Consider the following 20,882-nt stretch of genomic DNA (forward strand, 5'->3'; position numbering starts at 1 on the left):
GTTAACAGACAAGGTCACAGCCTAGAATTACCTACACCCCCCCCCCCCAAAAAAAAAAAGTACTTTGTATCTAAATTGTGTCGGGAAACTTGCTTAAGTGGTGGGATTAAAGGTTTAGTTGTACAAAACATGTACAGATACCAAGGATTGGATTTGCAGAGGCACATCGGATCAGTTCAAACATGGCATAGAGTAATGCAATGCTTCACTATCATGGGATGTCTGATTTGATTTGTGTTCTTTAATTTCAGACAAAATCTGAGGTTTATTATGAGGTAAGCTGTGGTTGAAGTCTTGCAAAAAAGACCCACTCATCTAAAAAAAAAGAAAAAAAAAAGAAAGAAAAATGTCTCAATAAAAGCCAGTCATTGCTTTCTCTTTTCGCAATATCAGCATTCCAGTGTTTCACTTTAGAATACATTCATTCATTCATAGCATATTACTGTGTAATATGTGGGCAGTTTGTGAACCTGCGCATCTTTGTCATTTTAAGACTTTGTTTTAGATGAAAGGATTTCTTCTTATATAACATTCTGGACAAACTGTCGTTGTTATTCGGGGCCATAAAAATGTGTTATTGTGACTGAGTTTGTCTTTTAGATATCCATGGTAGATAGTTTGCAGTCAGTTGTCGGCATTTAAATCTTGTTCTTGTGTCAGGGAGACTTCTATCAGGCTCATTGCGTTGTGCATATTTTGAAGATCATTCTCACAAATAAAATTTTGTAGAATCATCTCTTTTTCTATGTCACATGCCGTGTTTGGTTTCTTTCTCTCTCTCTCTTGCGTCATAATTCATAACATATTTATCAAAAAACAAAGAGATGTCAGCTGATTAATCTATGATTGGTGTAATCATCTCTTCTATTTGTCAGGGATATTTATACATTCTTGTGTTTCAGTGCTGTATCTTTGTAAATTATCTGTGTTTGATTTTTTTTTTTTTTTTCAAGTTCAGGTGGTTTCAATAATGTTCAATAAACAAACAGTGGTTACATCAGTCTTTCTATTTGCAATGCATACTACAGCAGTAGATATACATGTAGCATGTCATGATACATTCACATCGTGGCTTGGCTTTTTACATCTTGCTACATTCTGTGATCAAGAAAGACAATAAAAAAAAACAACAGCAAAGAAGAAAATGCATTGTGTGCGTTTAGTCAGAAAGAATGTCATGACATGGGTAATAATGCTAAAGGCTTTTAGGAAGTGTAAGTCTGTCTCTTATAGTATCATCCCAATGCTTTGAACTTAACTGGCTTCTGTCTGATCCGTACAGTTCACATGGGAGCCATTTTGGAATCATCCCACGTACAACTTGGGGTTGGTTCCTGATGATGTGTAAATTCATTTTTTTTTTTTTTGGGGGGGGGGGGGGTGATACGATGAAGATGAACCAAAGCCTTGTGAGTCAAATCTTGAAAAGCATTTCTTTGTGGACAAACAATGTTTGTTTGTTTGTTTTTTCTGGATTTTATTGATCAGAACAAAACATTGTCCTTTTTCATTTCGTATATGGCATATGAATTTTTGACATCACAAAGCCAAACATTTTTAACAGCATTCAATGACAGTGAAATTACCAGACGTCTAATCAAACCATTTTTGAACTATACTCTCTAACAAACAATGTTTTCTTCCTTGTTTGATGATTTTTAAACATTTTTAAGGATCATCAGGTATTCATAGTACTGTCATGAACTGGCATGAAATCCAAATACTAATGTGGGGGGGGGGGGGAGGGGGGGGGGGGAGTGTTATTATTAGCACTGGTATTACTTTTAGTAGCCTGTTCATGTCCCATGCCAATGACATTAGAAGATGATGGCTCTGGGGATATAGCACTCCTATCGATGCCAACAGATAATCAATTGTGGTAGACATTGGCAAGCATTGCTGGATGTTTGACTTTGCAATAGCGAGCATTTCCTGGGTAGTCTGTGGTGTTTTGGGGGACTTTTAAAACCTGATTTGGTTGTCTATGGGTGTCATCAAGAGATTTGTGGTTGTGGACATCACCATGACAAAAAAAAAAAAAAAAAAAAAATGTGCAAGCAGCTTTTTTTCCCTTTTTTTTTTCATCTCTTTTTTTGAAATTCATGCCTACATGTATGTGATTTAACCCTAACTAGGCCGGGGGGGGGGGGCTCCGAGGCCCCCCCTCGACGTTCCGCGCAATGTATCGCTAACGCGAAAAGCTATCGCCGCGACGTTTTGTGACTTTTTTCTTTCGAGTCTCCCGCATCTTTTGACACCAAATTTGCGATACCCGGGCGCGCGGTTCTGAAGTTGCGCATAAATATGTACGTGCATGTCAGACCAAAAATTACTCAAAAACGTGAATTCGTGTACAATTTCAATGCAAACTGTGCTTACAGGCAAATTTCATAAAAGCATGATTATTTTGAGGTTTTATGGATTAATATCAATTAATAACATATTTTCTTGTTCAGAACAATGTCGCGGACAAGTTTCATTGAAAAAAGAATGAAAAACATAAAGTTGAAAAAACAAAGAAATACATAAGAAATTCAAAAAACAATAAAATACTTAGGAAATTTTTTCTGATGGTGTAATTTTTTTTTCTTATATTTGCTCAGGACACTGAAAAGAATATTTCCACAAAAAATGTGCCCATTTTGAGCTTTATTTAGTGATTTATACAAAATTGTCTGATTTCATGCATCATTACGTATAAATTAGCATAATTTAGCATAAATGATAATTTCTTTAAAATTTAACTTCATGGTACTTTAGATTACATCATAGGCAACGTGCGTGCCAATTTTTGCAAATTTGCAAAAAGCTGCAAATTTTTTGTGTCAGTCATTTTTTCTATGAAGTGCTACTTGTAGCTTTTTTTGCCATTCATGGATGTATTGTCCCTGGGTTGATGAGACCCTGTATCTCAAAAATCGTGAATTTTCAGGAGAGTGCAAAAAACTTTTATATTAATCTTAGCAACATTTTTGCCAAGTAATGTCAACATTGACATCAAATAATGTAGAAACATTGTTGTACATATTGTAGGTTACAATTGTACTGTTTTAAAACTCAAATCAGTATTTTTGATATTCAAAATTGAGCAAAGAGCTTTTTGAATAGATGCCAATTGAGATATGAGTTCTTGTCACCCCCAGGGATGATATGCTAATGTGCAGACAATTGTTTTTGCCTCTTTCAACAAAGCATTCATTAGGTATTTGAAATTGGATCATCTACATGTAGATGTACAATGTGGAGTGTATTTCAGAAATGTAATGTCTGACTGTTGATGGTGTGCTGCTTTCAAATGCAATGTGATACTCAGCTGAAGCCCAGCAAAAAACCCCAAACAACAACCCCAACCCCCCCCCCCCCAAAAAAAAAAAAAAAACCAGCAGATTCTACAAGCTGCATATACAACCTAGTATATCTGGCAGTTGACATCACATAAAATGACAACAAATGAGTTTAGTTCTGCCTGATATGATACCCTCAACAAAGATTTGCTCCACCATCGTGTATATTCACCTGACATTCTGAAGACAGTTACAAAAAAAAAACAAAACTGTATTTTGATCTTATGCCTACACATTGTCCTTTGGATCCTGAATGGATAAACCCAGTGTGCAATCAAGAGGAAATTCATTCTGGCAAGATGTCTGCCTGTCATTAAACATGATAACGGCCAAGTTGTTCATTCTTTTTAAAAACTGGGACAAATGGAAGAGTTCTGACATATCCTTTGCAGAGTCATAAAAAGATGCTTGTATGGTACTTGAAAAGTGTAATAAAATATGGACAGTTTTTGGACGACCTGATGATCTATGAACAAGAAGCATTGCAAAGAAACAAGAGTAGACCATTTACTGGTCAGTGAACAAAGCTTATTGGTGGAGTGATAGAATGCAAACAGTGTTTGAAACAGAGAAAGACTTTTATCTCTCTTCTCCACAGATGATGGTCACCAACGTTACGTCACTCCTCAAGACGGTGAAGAGCGTGGAGGACGAGGCAACCCGAGGCACAAGGGCGCTAGAGGCCACCATCGACGCCATCGTGCAAGAGGCTCGGGTACATACTTTGGTGTTTTTGTTAGTTTCCTGTCTCATTTTTTTTTTCAGTGTTTTTTGCTCTCGATTAAAATGTGGTGGTAACAGATACAAATTGTCTCTTTTGGAATGGTAGCAATGGTATGATTGCTTAACAGTCGATTCAGGATGGCCTGGATATGTAAAAACGTTGGGATTTTGATGAATCATTGAATTGGCTAATGATGTGTATATATGTGAGATAATCCTAGATCTTCAGGATTGCCTGAATAAACATTAAGATTTTGATGAATCGTTGAATTGGCTAGTGATATGTACTGCATGTGAGATAAGTCTAGATCACTGTGACAAAATTGTTGAGCATCTGAAGTTGTGATGCATCCTCACACCAAGAGAATTGATGGTAAAAGCTCATTGAAACGAAAAAGCAGTGCAAAAAGTAGTCTAATTGTCCAGGAGTCCCAGTTAAGATATCCCTCAATTCTTCGTGTTTCCCAATCTTCATTCATTCTGAGGTTTACTGCATATCACCTGGTATCAAGACTAATTTTGACAATGTTGTGATGCATACAAGAGTCCAATACAGTACAGTTTCAAATCGGTCACTCTGTCCCTCTATCTGTCATGGTATAACTTCCTCACCCCATTCAGATACTTGACACACCCCCATCTGCCGATGCCAAGGCCACGCCGGAGGAACTCATCCGCAGCACCAAACAGGTTACCCTGGCAACGGCCAAGGCCGTGGGGGCCGGGAACTCCTGTCGCCAGGACGACGTCATCCAGGCTTCCAACATTTCTCGCCAGGCCATCTTCGAAATGCTCGACACGTGCAGGGTAAAATGGAATGATAAGATTTCGAACAATCTGCCGTTCTGTTTCAAATGTAACGTCAGGTGTCAGATTGCGGTTATGAGTTTAAAGTTGCAGATAATGTGTGTAGTTTCATGTATGTTCATGCTGTATACATGTCACCATCTCTTTAGAAATTGCATTTCATAGCCTCTTCCTTCTTTTTTTCTTTTCTCTTTTTTTTTTTTTTTTTTTTTGGTGAGTTGATACTGCCTTTAGATAAAAGGTTTGGTTTTTATAGGCTCAACACCTTTATCTGGGAATGAGAAATGAATTAGTGTCAAATATATCAACTAAGATCATGCACTTATCTTTTTTGTGAGGTTGGCGTAGAGATTTTAAGAGAGTAGTAATGTTTAGATCACATTGTTCTTTTTTTTCCTGTCAGTTGTGGATGGGAGGTCCACTGACTTTGAAATGTCTACCCTGTAGTCATATTCCATGTAGAAGATATTTTATATATGGTTCTAGGGCAATTACCCCCTGGACAATTACCCCAGACCCTTCCCCTGACCCCAACCCTAATCCTAGCCCAAATTATAACTCTAAACCTAACCCTAACCCTTATCTTTACTCTAACCTTATCCCTAATCAGTATTTAGCTGGGGAGTAATTGCCCTCAAGGAGTAATTGCCCTGATACGTTTCTGTATAGCAACTGGAGACTAGAACTTTGTTGCCTTCATACTCAGAATATGGTGATAAATACATTATATGTTAAAATGGTCATATAGTGGCAATGCCAAGCTGCTTGCGGTGGCTTTGGTCAACATGTTGCATATCCGTCTGTTCTTCTTCTCCTCCATCTGCCTGCAGAGGGCAGCACCCACTGCCGAGACTGCGGAGGTCAGAAATCGCTGCCTGATGTCGGGTCACCAGTGCGCTGATGCCTTCCGCTGCCTGCTTGAGCAGGTCCATGCGGTGAGTTTCCTCTGCAAATCAAGTTACATCACAGTCAAGTTTGGGTGATTGTTTTGTTGTTTATTTATTTGTTTGTTTGTTAGTTTTTTGGGGGTGGGAGTGAGTTTGTCCATACCGGTAGTTGCTTTGTAGACTATAGCTACAGTGTATGTGCTTTGACGTATTACAGGTTACGGGTTATAGTGAAAGTCCCTTCAACTTTAGAATCAATCAGATGGTACAGAGTTGCAGCTTAAAGGTATCCTTTACATTCAGAAACAAGAAGTGAGTACTCTGTGACATAAAATCCTGTTTGTAACAGAATTCCTCTTGCGTGTTGCATGAAGATTTTTCTGTGTGAAGATGGAGGGGGAGTGGGAGTCAGTCACTACAACAATTCCCTGCATGCAGCCATCAACACATGATTGTCGATAACAAATAACAATTTTCTTTACAGAATTTACTAGTGAAGGTTACTACTGTTAAAGGAAGTGTTTAATTTCCCCTGTAAATGTTCTTTACATCCATCATCTTGTAAATGTTTGATAAAGTTTAGTAGGCAACATGCATTTTTACAACTTTAAGTTATTCTTGTATTGTTCATTCTACTTTATCTGCAAACTCTGGTTGCACCAGATTCAACATACATTGTACATGACAGTATCAATATATGGGCTGCAATAGTGTTCAGAAATGGGACTGATTTCTTTGTACAGTTGAAATTGATGGTAAGCATAGCGATGCAGATGTTGGTGTAGGCGGGTGTGTGTAAATGACTCTTATGTCCATGCTCGCCCTGTATACCTGCAGAACATCCAAAAGCCACTGCCAGAGGGCAAGCAGAGACTACTGCAGCACTCCAAGCGGGTGGCACAAACCGTCAGTGAGTTGGTGCAGGTGGCTGAGCAACTCAAGGGTAAGCATACCTATGATCTCTCTCTTAATAACTAGAAAAGCTCTTCGAGAGCGCAGACTTCTGTCATGCAGCTAATCTCCACCCAAACACATGAGCTGAAAATCGTCCAATATCCCAATAAAGGAGCCTTTTGTTTACGTCATCTGCTTCCAGCTGTGCGGCGCCTCGCCCAAGCAGAGCACACGCTTGAGAGCGCATGAATATGCAAACCTCAAATGCGCAGGTCTTGAACTCCCAAGTTCATGGCCCTATCTGCAAAAAGATCAAAAACCTTTTAAAGATTGATTAAAATTCCCAGATCGCTACCAAAATTTAATCATCTGTTCCTTGTGCCATTATCAACTTTTTTTGCAAGTTCCATCCTAACCCGTCCACAACTTTTTGAGTCATTTTGCCTACAGACAACAAACCAACCAACAAATAAACAAACTAACAAGCAATCAAATCAACACCGATGAAAACATCACCTCCTTCCTTTGCGGTGGTAATGATAATAATAATAAAATATATGACTTAGATTGCGCCAAATCGACTCTGTAGAGTGCTCAAGGCACATACATGCTATTATTACCCCGGTCACTGGATAGGCCTACATTATTTCCATCCAGCACTGTCAGTGCTCACTCTCCATTTCCTGGGGAGCATTCCAGCATATGCTTTGATATATTCCTTTGTTCTCCCTCCCTAATGCTTTTCCTTCACTGCTGTTTCATTCTCCACCACAACTACTACTACTACTACCACCAATACCATTTCTATCAATCCCCACCATATCCACAGTCACCATTACCAATCATCATTTCCATCATTTCCACTGTCACCACCATTGTTAACCCATTGAGGACGAGTCCCGAGTATTCTCGGGCAAGTGTCTATGGTAAATGCATGTTGTAGCAAAATCAGCCCGTCCTTAACGGGCTTAAAATACAAAAACAAAAAACATACATTAAGAATCCCAGTGAGTCTCTGCTGGTAGTAGGGAATATGTGTCATGTATGAGCTGTTTGCATTTTCTGTTCATTTAGTATTGTTTTTCATATTCTTTTATGTATTCATGTAATTATATGTAGTGAGGTTTTTTGTTTGGTTTTTGTTTTTGTTTTGTCATTCCCTGTCAATTTTTTTAAATCTCAGATGATCACAAGATGTGGCCTGCTGACAACTTGTGTAGATGATAAACTATAAAGAATTAATGATTTTTACACTGTTGTCCTCATGATCAGTATACACGATATCCGTTTTTAGAATCTTGGCAGATTTTTTTTTTATCTCCCTCTTGTGATAAGTCTAGTGCACAACACTTGACCGGCGTGACAGAAAGTTTGAAGAAAAATGACCAAAGCAAACATGTGGCACCTCTGCCCTCCGGTGAAAACTCAAGATTTGGGTTTTAGTTGCGACGTGCAAATCAAAATCCCTTCTTCTCTTGAGGAACCCTCTCAGAAACACTACATGATAAATGCAATAATTGACATTGGGCGCAGCATGGTTGCTAGCGGCAATTTAGAGAGTGTCTAAGAGACAGGTTCAACATTTTTTTTGTGTGCTTCCATTTTTTCAGGTACCGATTGGGTGAACCCGGATGACCCCAACGTCATTGCCGAGAACGAGCTGCTTAGTGCAGCCAATGCCATTGAGGCCGCTGCCAGGAAACTGGCCCAGCTGAAACCCCGCCAAGGTGCTAGGGTGAGTCAACCTGCATTATTTTTTTCTCTCCCCTCCCCTTCCCCCACGTCCCCTTCCCCCTTCTTCCCCCTTGCCCTCATTCTCATGTTCGCACAAGCTTATCATGATATGAAGACTATGTTAGCATTCGTGTAGTGACGAAACCTTTTCATGGAATTACATGTACAGACAAAGATGGAAAATTTTGGGAAGGATGCACAAATTTTACCTTGTAACCAGTGAAAGGTAAAAAGATGATCTCTTATTTTCAGTTGTTTTGTTGTTGCTTCTTGAACACATTGTAAATCTCTTTTTTTGTCACACATTTTTTTTCCTAATCTGGCAATAATAACAGACAGAAGAAAGTCCAGCAAATTCGAAAGTGAGACAGAGACCTTTGTCCAGTGTATTATCGTGCTAGATATGGAGTTTAATTGGCTGGTGCAAAAGGAAATGACAAAGGGTGAAAAGGGTGAAAAAAAACACTGAGTGTGTGTCTGAAGCAAAATATAGTGACAAATTTTTACTTGAGGACATTTGTCACCTCAACTCTCAACAAATTGAAATTACAACTGTACAAGCTCTGTAAGGTATTAATCTGTTCAAATTATTTTCTAAGTAAGAAAAAGCAGATGAGAGAGAGAAAGAGTGAGAGTGATAGATATGTACAAAGATAGTAGAAGAGATAGATAAAAAATATGTATTGTAGAGATACATAGAGAAATAGATACAATGTGGATAGAAAGATGGTACGAGAGAGATAGAGGAAGAGATAGATATAGATATATGGAGAGAGAGAAAAACAGGTAGACAGACAGGGGTAGATAGGTACATATATATCAAGAAAGAGAGAGATAGATAGATATATAAAGAGAGGGAGATAAGGATGGAGAGTGAGTATGATTTCAAACCCAACCCACCCTTGTTTGTGTCACCCAGTGAGGCCCAATTGAGAACAGATCTTCACTTTTGTTTGTGATCCTTGGCTTTGTTCTCCCGCCCTCATTTCATGATGACATCATCATATTCCCCACAGTCGCATGCATCCTTCTTTTAAATATGACTTTGTTGTGTACATGTGTGTGTATTCATGTGTGTGTGTTTTTCTCTGGGTGTGCTGTATCTATACACAGAATTTCAACATCATTTGTGCATGTATGGCTTTGTGCATGCATGCCTTTCTGGCTGAACAGAGGTTGTGTGTGTGTATGTGTAATATGTACTTGCTAAAAGCTAGTTTTTGCACTGAGAGATTCTACTGCATTCATTAGTTGTTGTTTTTCTGGTTTTCCATGTCAAAGATATAATATTTATTTTCATAGATAAGGTTTTGAACAGATATTTCTTGACTTTGCCTATCCTCAGTAGGCACTGCTAGCACTTGAGCAGCAAAAACTGAACACTTTGCAGTGATGTGCAGATTATTATTATTTTTTTTTAAATCAAGTGTAGTTTCTTTATTTTGGTCTTTTATTATGTGATATTTATGTAGGAAATAAAAAGATTTATTCAAATTCAAGTATATCTTTATAGAATATATGCAATGAATGTTGTTTGTGCACCTATTACACTTAAAAAAAGTGGAAAGATTTCTTGTAAGTTATAAAGCATTTGAATATAAATGTTGCATGTTTTTAAGATGTAGCAGTGGAGGATCATTGTTATGTGTGTATGACTGTACATGGAAAGTGTTGCTAATGCTTGCCGTCTGTCGTCTTTTCATATCTCATCTGCTTATGTCAGCTTGTCTGTTTGTCTTGTTTGTTGTTTCCGTCTGTCTGTCCTGCCCCCCACATTCTTCCAAATTTCGTACGCTCCTTCTGGATGTTTGTGCAGTCTGGCCCGTGTACTGCCCACGACACCCCGTTTTGGGACAGAGTGTTGCGCGGACAAGACTTGGCGTTTGTATGTCGCAGTGCTAGCATGGGGCGGTGCGCTTGTCACCTCTTTTCTCTCGTTTAGTTCCAAATTCTCAATTTAGGCCCCTCTCCTCCCTGCTTTCCCCCCCCCCCCCCCTCTCAATCTGGAATGTATATCTGAAGTCTTATATATAACCAAGCATCTTCTTCATCCTAATTTATAGTAGTTAGAAATCGGAATGATTGTTCCCCAAGTCGTAGCAACCAGAGAATGCTGAAAGAAAGTCGAGGAATGTTTAGCATAAAAACTCCTTGTGATTATTCCTTTTTGGTTTATGGTGCTATGGGTTATCCCACCCCCTCTCTCACTCCCCTTGCTGTCCTGTGGGAAGTATGCTTCAAGTTTTATTTCAAGAGATTGGGTATAGAGTATAAGTTTATCCCTCAGCTAGCAGTGCTGACTGTAGCTCTGTCTTTGTGAATGCCTATCAAAATCCATAATTTGGTGAAGATTTGTCTGTATCTGACACTTGCCATTAAAAGTGACTACTTATGCATCCATTTTTTTTCCCAGAAATATAATTTCTTACAAAAATCATCATGGTCATATGTACAATTGTAATGATTTGGTTTTATTTTAGCAAAGGGAGAAATTAATGCCAACCTGATTATTTACTGTTCTTGACTGATGCAAATAATGCCTTCCTTTCAAATAAGCAAGGAGGATTGGTGTGAAAATATACTGAGCTAATCAAAAACACCAGCAAGAATCCCTTTTTCAGTTCATTGCCAAAATCAAATTTCATTCATTTTCAGTTACTGAAAAGCTGTCCCTTCATTTGCATATTAAAGAGACTTCCAATTTTAAACTTAACTTATCCTACTCAGGTTTGAGAGAATAGGTGTATGTTTTACACATTTTGTAGAAGCAACCTTTTGTCAATGTCAATACTCTCCTGGTTAACCTTTAACCTCTCACCTCTCCCCCTTAAAAAAACACACAAAAATACAATAACAACAAGAAGAACAACAAATTGACAGAATGACTCGCTTGTTTTTTAGGTAAACAGACATATTGTGAAGGGACAGACTCTTGTACAGACATTTTGCGACTGTGCACTGCGTCATCTGCTCAGTCCAACACAGCTTCCTAGCTACTCCTTCCGCCCCCCCCCCCCCACCATTTCCACTTTGGCAGGTAGCTGCCTGGCTGCCTGTTTGGAATTTAAAGCCAGAGAAAGAAAGGGGGAAAAAAATGCTGACCCAACATTGAACTTTATCCCGTGTCTGGTAGAGAGGGTTAAAAAAGGGGGGAATTGATCAGGGCCTGTTTCCACCCCTGCGCGTCAAAATGTCACGGCACCTGCACACGCTCCCCGGAAGAAGGGAGTGTGTGGAAGCATGACCCTTCTTCTACAAACTCCCCTCCGGATCCCCCCCTCCTACTGCCCCGCCCCCTCCCCTTGACTGCTGACCAACATGCCAATTGCCCCATATTTTTATAAAGCATGACATGACTTGAGCATACTGTTGATGTTTTTTCTTTCATTTCTGTTGTTACATTCAATGTGAATTTGAGTGCCTTTCTTCTCATATTTGGATAGACAGCCATGATGAATTTTGGAAGTTAAATGAATGCAGGAGTTTTTTTTTTTGTTTTTGTTTTTTACTCATAGTTTGTATAGTATTGATCTCAGACATTCACTGTGTATGTAAAGTTTCAAAGCCCAAACTACATTCATGTACAATCGTAGCTACAGTGACTGTTGGATTATATTCTTATTATGAAGAATGTTCATATACCAAAGTGCAGAAATAACTATGTCTGTGAAATGAAAGAGCACTTCAAGAGCACTTCAAGTGTGTATGTATAAGATGGATATTAAATCAACTTGAACATGGTGCGGTGAAAAAACAATTTTAGACCAGTCAAAAATTAGTCCAAAAAGAAAGAGTACTGTTTTATGAGCATTACAATGGTGAAAAATTGATTTAAAAAAAATCAGATAGAAATTAAGGAAGCTGCTTGTATGAAATTGCAAAGTTTTGCTAATTTTCACAAAACAGTTCTTGAACAGTCAATATGACTATGCAAATGAGTGAGTAGATGATTTTATCACCTAATGTAGTGATGACATCATTAGCTAACTCATTTGCATATATTCATGTCAACTGCTAGAACTTTTTTTTTTTTTTAAAAGGTTAGGTTATCTTTAACATTTCGTAACTTCCTTACTTTTAATGTGATTTTGATAAGATTTTCATTGTTGCACTTGTACATTGTTGGTCTTTTTTTTTTTTCAAATCAAGTTGAATCTGATCCAGAATTGTCCTTAGATTGCTATTTCTTGACACAAAGAATTGGATACGTGAAGGGAGTGTGTCTCCTAGAGCAGCTTTTGCATGAATACAACAGAGTTGGCATCAGGTTCGAAGGAGGAAACCCATAGGCAAAGGCTCACTTGCCTTCTGGCTTTCTGAGCGATTTATATTCAGCACTTCTTGTGGCGGAGAAATGAACACTGTGACGTAAATAGGAGGTGGGAATGGGGGACCCAAAGGGATCGGATGTCTGTGAGCGTGTGTTTAGAGGTTGCCACGGCAACAAAATGTCACTAATAGTCCATGCTGGATTAGATGGAATTATTTAGACTTCTCCTTTCGTATCCACCTGAAATGAATACACTTGGCAAACGAGTCGAAATTGGCGCTACCATATACAAGTTTTATTCATGGCAGAACATTAGCAGTGAGATATCCCCATTTTTTGTGTGGAGGGGAGGTCAAACAGTTATTAATCATTCTCTGTTAGTCTTTTGAGCGTTCAATAATCCCTGTTCATGTAGAGGTGTGTGTAGAATGAGATCAGTTTTACCTTGCAACGAGAGCTCACAAAATTATGTTTCAAAGATAATGTACACATGAGAGCATTTATATGTGATGTACCCAGCATACTCTCCTCTAGAAAAACCCAGGGTGCTGCTAACTCCCTTGCCCCACTCGTACTTGCCGGAGGCAACTTAAACTCACTGTCTTCCTAGTGATAATGAGTGATCACTTGCCTGTGGGTAGTGTGGAGCCCTTAGGTAGGCCCAATGCCCATGTGGGCCAGTGGGAGAAATATCTTTTGTAATGCCTGGAGACTGTTTACATGAAGTCCACCCAAAATATGAATTTGTTGAATAAAGCCAAAATGGTGAGGGGTACAGGATAGTGAAAGATTTACCAAATTCTAATAAAGAATAAGAAAGATGGAAAAAGAAAAAAAAATGGGATTCCATTGAGATTTTTGTCTATATTATATTTCTGATTAGTTTCCCTTTGTTTGCATTTGTGTAAAAATAAGGAAGTAATGAAATTTTGAAGGTGGGACCAATCAAAGAGAAATTGACAAAATTGAAATGTGAGCTCACCTTTCATCTGCTCCGTGCATAAAATTCTGTAAAATCTCTCTTCTTTTTTTTTTTTTGTACTTTTGCTGACGGAATATATTTTTTGCATGTGAGGGTCATGTAGAAAAATGTTTACAATGATTGTATTCAAGGTGCTTGTATGACTGAAAATATACTTAATGGGAAAAAGAAATGTCTTATTTAAATAGTTTTGAGCAAATGAAGGGGGAGGGAATGAACTTGCATGTGGTATCAAGGAATTGTCAGTTTGTGTTTAATTGATTACAGCTTTAAAAAAAATCATAGATTTCATAGCTTTGATCAGAAATTTCTCAAACTTTTGCTGTCCTGTTTCTCTAGATTTTCCACCTCTATTCACACTAACTAATTTTCAGGGTGGACTTCCCGTTTAACATATTGAGTTGAGTCAGATTTAGCACAATGATGTTACTGTCAAGAATTCTGTCATATCAAAAGCTGATGAGATTTTGATGCCTTTACGATAAGTCATTTGATGCATTCAAGTTATTTTGTACTCTACATGTAAAGTTCCTCGATGTCCCAAATATACGCTGCACATATGTATACTGCTCAAGAGACTATTTATTATTTTGTTTTTTTGTGTGGGTTTTTTTTACCATAGAACAAGACAAAGTGCCCTTCAGTTATCCTACTTGATCCTGGGTGAAGAAAATATTTCCCTGTATCTTCTTGCAAATTCCACTTTTTAATTTTAGAACTTTTATTTATGCATCCCCACGTGATAATGTGTTGGTGTGTTATGTTTAAAAGGTGGCTCTACAAATCACTGGCAGGGATCAGTGATCACAATCTATACTGTGAAACCAGGAAATATCGCAATTTGATTGTACACATGGATTAAATGATTTCTCTCCCCAGCCCACCCCCGCCCCCACCCCCACCCGAAAACGATGAAGTCAGGAGTCCCAATCAATCTCTCAAACATGACTGTACATGTGTGTTCCTCTGGCATTATTTGCACGCTGATGACTTCAAAATAAACTGTTTTAATTCAACTGGCTCAGCAGATAGATAATGCGCACAATTGAAGATTTCCTGTGTCAATCGTTGTGCAAGCGTCCGTTTGTTTCTATGACTGGGGAGGTCAAAATTTGATAGCTTTCTGGTAGATTGTTGGCCAAGTTCTGTTTATTTTTGTTTCCATCCCCCCCCCCCCCTCCGACGGGGAAATATATCACCTTCACTTGCCTTCTGATTCATTCTGAGCGTAATAGGAAACTAAATAATGAAAAGTTTCAATATGCAAGCTCTCAGAGCGCATTGTGGTGCTAATTGATGTTCATGATTGTTAGTAGAAGTTGAAATATTAAATCTACACACTATCTGCAGCCTTTATAAATGAATTAAAAAATACAACTGTAAATGAATGAATGAATAGATAAATACACACATAAATAAATAAATAAATAAATAAATAGATAAGTGAGTAAATAAGTAAATAAATAAATAAATGAATAAATAAATAAATGAGTAAATAAGTTAATAAACAAATGGATGGATGAATGAATTATCATCCAATGCAATAATAATCATTGTACATGTTTACAAATATGTAGTGACATGAAAAAAGCAAGGATGATAGGAACCACAAAACAGTGTGAACACAAGTTGTGTCTGGCCCCTTGTAATTATAGCAATCAGGGGTTTGCAGAGGAAACACATAATGTAAGAGAACACTGTTGATCAGAGCTGCCAAGTCTCCCAGAAAAACTGAAATATCTCCTGAAAAAAAAAGCCTCCCAATTTGGTAACTGTAATTGGCTATCGAGATGCATATATGTAGCACACAAATATTTTCATAATACATGTAGCTTCAACATATTTTTGGAATTCTTTTGATTTTGATGGTGAATGGAGCGATTAAGAGAGACAATGGTGTTGGTTATTACTCATGAGGGTTATAAAGAAAGCCAAAATGAATTTTGCCCATTGCATGCGCAGTAGTTACCACAGTAGTGGGCCATGTGCAAAGTGTATGATTAACCCTTCCCATATCAAAGACTTTGGGCAGTGTGCACAACGCTATGGGGGTTTTCTATGCCAATTGGCACCCAAAGCACATAAAGGGTTTAATGGCTATTAAGAAAACTTTAAAAGTGATCTCAAGACAAGGCTTCGGGAAATGACAGAGATGCCTTGGGCACATTCACCATTGGGAAAAAAACAGGAAGAAAAATGTTAAACTTATCAATCTTAACTTCATCTCATTCTCCTCAAAACTCAACTCTGCCGTCATATTATCTCAGGGTACCCCGGCAATTTGGCTCTTGAGCCAGGGGCTATCTACAACCATCAAGGAAGAGGTTTGTCAGAAATGATCACCACTCCGATCCGTAATATTTGTAATTATTTATAGAATTGCAATCCACCGGTGAGAAATATGAGACCGTTTTTCCAAAGAAGTGATCAGATATCCCTGCCGTATCACTTTTTTTTTTTTTTTTTTTTTTGGGGGGGGGGGGGAAGGGATGGTTGGGGTGGTTCATCTCTCCCTATCTCAATTCCTTTTCTCTCCCTCTCCGCCTCTCACTGCTACAGTACTTTCATATGTGATACATTTCACGGGAAATGGGGTATGGTGTGGGGGGGGGGAAGTTGGGAGAAATATGTTGTTTGTCAAAGAAAGTCCACTGAAGGTGGTTTGTATGTCAGCTTCTGTCTCGTCCTGAATTCCCAAAATGTTCTGTAGTCATACAGAAACACTCCGTCTGCCTCTCGACACACTCTCGCTCATGTTTCTCGACTGATTCCATCAAGGGCTGTACCGTGTACTTTACAGTGATGGCTGCAAGCAGATGGGGGACAGCCCATAGTTTCCCCCCTCATGTAGTCTTGATTCCCGTTTACCCCACCCCACCCCACCCCCCATCCCTCCCCACCCATTCTCTGGTGCAGACGCGCCACTCGTACTTCGTGTTGCGTGATCCTGCGTTAGCCCTCCTATATATCATTACAAATATATAGTTTGTCTTTTTTGTTCGGGGGGCTACCCTGGTGAGGTTTTAAGAGGCTGCCTGCCGTATGGTTGTCGTTGGTGTGGGGCACACTGTGGGTGTGTGTAGAAATCCGGGAACATGTATTGGAGACTCCCCTTCACGCTACAGGAATCACAGATTAACATGATTTTTGTGAGTACACGATGCTGCAATCCTGATTAATCTGTCTTCTTGATTTACTAAACTGCAGTCTGAACTTCAAGTCTTGCTCTTTCTGACTGTGGAACAGTTTGAAAACAGAGCTGTTCATGTTTTCCTCCTTCCCACACATTATGTATGACATGTGACATGTAATTATCCAGTTGCTGATAATCATGATTAATCGGTCCAACTCTTGATAAATTGTTATTTCACAGTGTGCTGCTCTTGATCTGAATATTTGATCGTATTAGGGCACATTTGCAATTTTTGCTCAGGTTTATTCACTTTCACTTGTTGTTCACTTTTGAATTGTACTTCATGAGAACTGTCATGTACAACCACAGTGTACATGTAGTGTTAGTTGGAGAATTGATGTGAAGGTTGTTATTGTTGTATATAGATACCTTTTATACCTTTTATTGACTTTTGTGTATTAACTTTTCTGCATGGAGTCTTGGTATAATTGATACGAATAAGAAAAGCAGTACAAACTGTAGTTGTAAGTCTTATATTTGTTGATATCATTTTACCATGAATAACTGTGCCCTGAGCATTGGGTCCATATCCCCAGCCCCCATCCCGACCCCGCCCCCAATGGTATTGCCCACCAATTTCGTCCCATTTCTTATGGCTTGTGTCAAAGTGGACATAGTGCACCCCCCTGTGTGGAATGGTCCAAATCCAGGAGTATGTATGATACCCTGCCTGATATGTTTATGTTGGGTTGTGAGGGTGGGCCAATTGCGCCCTCTTCTTTGCAGTTCACCCCAACATGGACGTAGCATGCGGTGCCTCATGATAATCAGTGCGTCGTCTTCGTGACCCCCGGGGCATGTGCGTCTGTCGCCCTCTGTCGAAAGGGATGTTGTTCGCGTTGTTACGTATTGGTGGTGTGAAGAGAATGTGTTCCATTTTATGAGTTTGTTTCTGTGTGTCTCTGTGTTTGCTATGTCATAGACTTGAATGTGCTTCTTACATTTCAATCAGTATATGCATGTTTGCTTCTCAAAGTTAAGCACATTCTTGAGGCCTCTCCATTATAAAAGATATGGGAACTTCATAGGAAACCTGTATGTGTAGCACCTTTGCAGTGCAGTGCAATAGGACAATGTTCCGAAAGGTGACATAGATAGTAGCAATGATTATATAATAATCATTTATGCTCCTTAAATACATACAAAGTCATTGAGCATGACAGCAGAATAAGACTTGTTAAGTGTGAACCAAAGAAGCTCAACATGTATGGGAGGGATCAGATAGTGTAGGAAGTTGTTCTTGTTGTTGTAGTTTTGTTTAGGATCCAAAGAATAGAGGCACTACTAGTCACAGTGTAAACCTCATTGCACCTTTCCCTTTTAGATGCATCATATGTACCTATGTTGTCATTTTATAGGTGACTCGTTCTGACCTGTGTTTTTTGTTTAAATTGTTTTTGTCAGTGTATTGTGTTTTTGTGTTAGGTTATTTTGTCATCTGTCTTGATATGACAAGTTTGACTGGGTCAAGCCTACACATAACTCATAAATGCACTTGAAGTAGCTCACTCCTGATGTCCAAGGTGTGTAGCACAAGGTGTTAAGTATTCATAACAAAATGACAGGATACCGGAAGAAGGGCTTTTGATGGCGGATTGTCGTAAGAGGTGTCAAAAGTGTGGAATGTGAGCATGTACATACCTCCAGCGTGCATGACCAGTACTTTGCATCCAACTCTTGCGTGAAAATATGGATGATGATTGATGAATAATTCAGTATTGATGGCAGTCTCATCTGCGTCCAGTTTGCGATATAACGTTTCTGATCATTAGCTGCCAAAATGTTGATGATTGTTTATTCACTGCATGGATTTCTGATCTTCTTTTAACTGTTTGTCATTTTCTTGCCTCCATTCTCTTCTGCCTTCTCTTCTTTTCTTTCGTTCTGTCCATCAACCCTCTCTTTCTCTCCATCTCTCTCTCTCTCCTATCTTCTGAGCAGAAAGCAGACGACAGTCTCAACTTTGAGGAGCAGATTCTGGAGGCGGCAAAGGCGATCGCCGCGGCAACAAGCGCTCTGGTGAAAGCAGCGGGAGCTGCACAGAGGGAGCTTGTCTCGCAGGGTCGAGTGAGTGAAGCCGCCACGCTCGGTGGCAGACATAAGATTAACAAAGAAAGAGAGAATCTCCAACAACTCAGTCTTAACTTTACTTTTTTGTGTGAATGAAATTTTTAAAAATGGTTTAAAAAGAGGAGAAACTCATTTGTAATATTGTAGTTTTTAGTAGTTGTTGTTAATGATTTGGAGAGACCTACATGCATTGTTATCAAGAATACTTTAGATGAGCCCATTATCTTGGACATTGTAATCAAGTTCCTCAAATGAAGTACAAACAATGCAAATCATTTTCCAATCAAAGTTCAAATAAATGCCACTCTGTCACCTGCTCCAAGAGGTATTGCAACATGTCAGTGTCGGAATCCAAGCGTAAGACATTCATAATGCTGTGCACTTTGGTATTTAGTTACTTATAATTAAGTAAAGTAAGTGTACATGTAGGTGTATTAGAGAAATTGATTGCTCTCAAGAGCACAAACTTCACTGCTTTCTCCTTGCATATCGTTCCAAAAACAGGTGCAGTCGAACCCGTCCCCCTACAGCGAGGACGGCCAGTGGTCCATGGGCCTCATCTCGGCGGCCCGCAAGGTGGCCGCGGCCACCCAGGGCCTGTGCGAGTCGGCCAACTCGGTGGTGCAGGGCCACGCCAGCCAGGAGCGGCTGATCGGTTCCGCCAAGCAGGTGGCCAGCTCCACTGCCCAGCTTCTGGTGGCCTGCAAGGTCAAGGCGGACACACACAGCGAGTCCATGAGACGACTGCAGGTTTGTCCACTCTCTCCTCTCACACTCAGTTTGTTTTGTTTCTGTTGCCCCGTCCGTACAAGTTATTCCCTTTCTCGGAGTGTACCCTCATCAACTTCATTTATAATTGAAATGTGCTCAGCCCCACGTCAGTGCTAAATGCGTGATGTTGGTGTGTTCACCCTTAAGTCTCCTCAATTACAAAGAACCTTTTTTTAAGTTATCACCACATACGTGTCCCATCGCCATGGTAACCTGCAGACAGTAATGCCAAGAAAGCTGCAAGATGAGGTGATCTGGCTGAAAAGAGAGAAATAGAACCGCAGCTGGAGGTGACCAAAGATGATATATTTTGATGGGAACGATGTAGATTGACACTAAAATAGTTATATGAAATGATGGGGCAAAAGATACAAAACAAAGAATGTCTTTGAAAATGTGAAAAGGTTATTATCCATCCATAACTTCAGCTTGGAATGTCCCATGATGATATGATGTGGTAAGGCAGGAAATGTATGAACACGCAATGATGTAGACAAAATACTGGAGTCAAGGTCAAAGGCAGAGGATAATGAATTTTGGCTGAAATTCCAATGTCCAGTCATAGCTTCAACTGGGGAAGTCCAGTGCAAATGTAATTAGATGAGAAAGATAGATATAACTGGTGAGATATTCTCTTCTTACAAAGGGGTGAAAAGTCAATCCCCTGGGATGGGAGTCACACTATCAGTAAGTCTCGTGAGAAGGCAGAGGTTTCTCAGTCAACTTGGTGTCGCACTTGGGTTACCCTAGCTAGGGAACGAAATACTACCGGTCCACATCTAAGCCAAAGACTGTGACCGTTTATTTGTCCTTGACGAATTCTGTTCAGAGACACAAAATCATCTCCCACCTGGCGATGTGTGGTGCATTCTCCTCCAACCCTCCCCCCAAGATGAAAAGACTTTTTAAGTTTGCTGGGCAATGCGAACAGGGTGTCTTGAACCCTAGTAACAAACAGCAGGTTTTATGGTTAATGATGTGCTTTTTTATTTGTTATTATTATTATTATTTCAAAGCAGATGTAGACAGTCACCAAATTTGGTATTCACACCATGAATGTCCATTTTCGACACAAGACCGCAAATTTTATGCACCATCTGCAGACCACGGTCTACGTGTATGTTCATACAATACCATTGCACTTCGAGCTTAAAGGACATGTGCACCTTCAAATACATGTGGATTGAGTGAATGCAGCAATACTAAT

At 39.3% G+C, this 20,882-nt stretch overlaps 1 protein-coding gene across 5 annotated transcripts in view; it reads left to right on the forward strand.

Annotated features, from left to right (window-relative positions):
• LOC140237434 (talin-1-like) overlaps nt 1-20,882 on the forward strand; it is a 182,951-nt gene that overhangs the window by 158,495 nt on the left and 3,574 nt on the right. For all 5 annotated transcript variants that reach the window (XM_072317361.1, XM_072317358.1, XM_072317357.1 and 2 more), the window contains 7 exons: nt 3,943-4,059; nt 4,689-4,874; nt 5,705-5,809; nt 6,599-6,704; nt 8,266-8,390; nt 18,776-18,901; nt 19,409-19,654. In XM_072317361.1, the coding sequence (XP_072173462.1) occupies nt 3,943-4,059; nt 4,689-4,874; nt 5,705-5,809; nt 6,599-6,704; nt 8,266-8,390; nt 18,776-18,901; nt 19,409-19,654 (1,011 nt within the window). The remainder of the gene's footprint in view (nt 1-3,942; nt 4,060-4,688; nt 4,875-5,704; nt 5,810-6,598; nt 6,705-8,265; nt 8,391-18,775; nt 18,902-19,408; nt 19,655-20,882) is intronic.

This window comes from Diadema setosum, chromosome 14 (assembly GCF_964275005.1).
Source record: "Diadema setosum chromosome 14, eeDiaSeto1, whole genome shotgun sequence".
Lineage (NCBI taxonomy): Eukaryota > Metazoa > Echinodermata > Echinoidea > Diadematoida > Diadematidae > Diadema > Diadema setosum.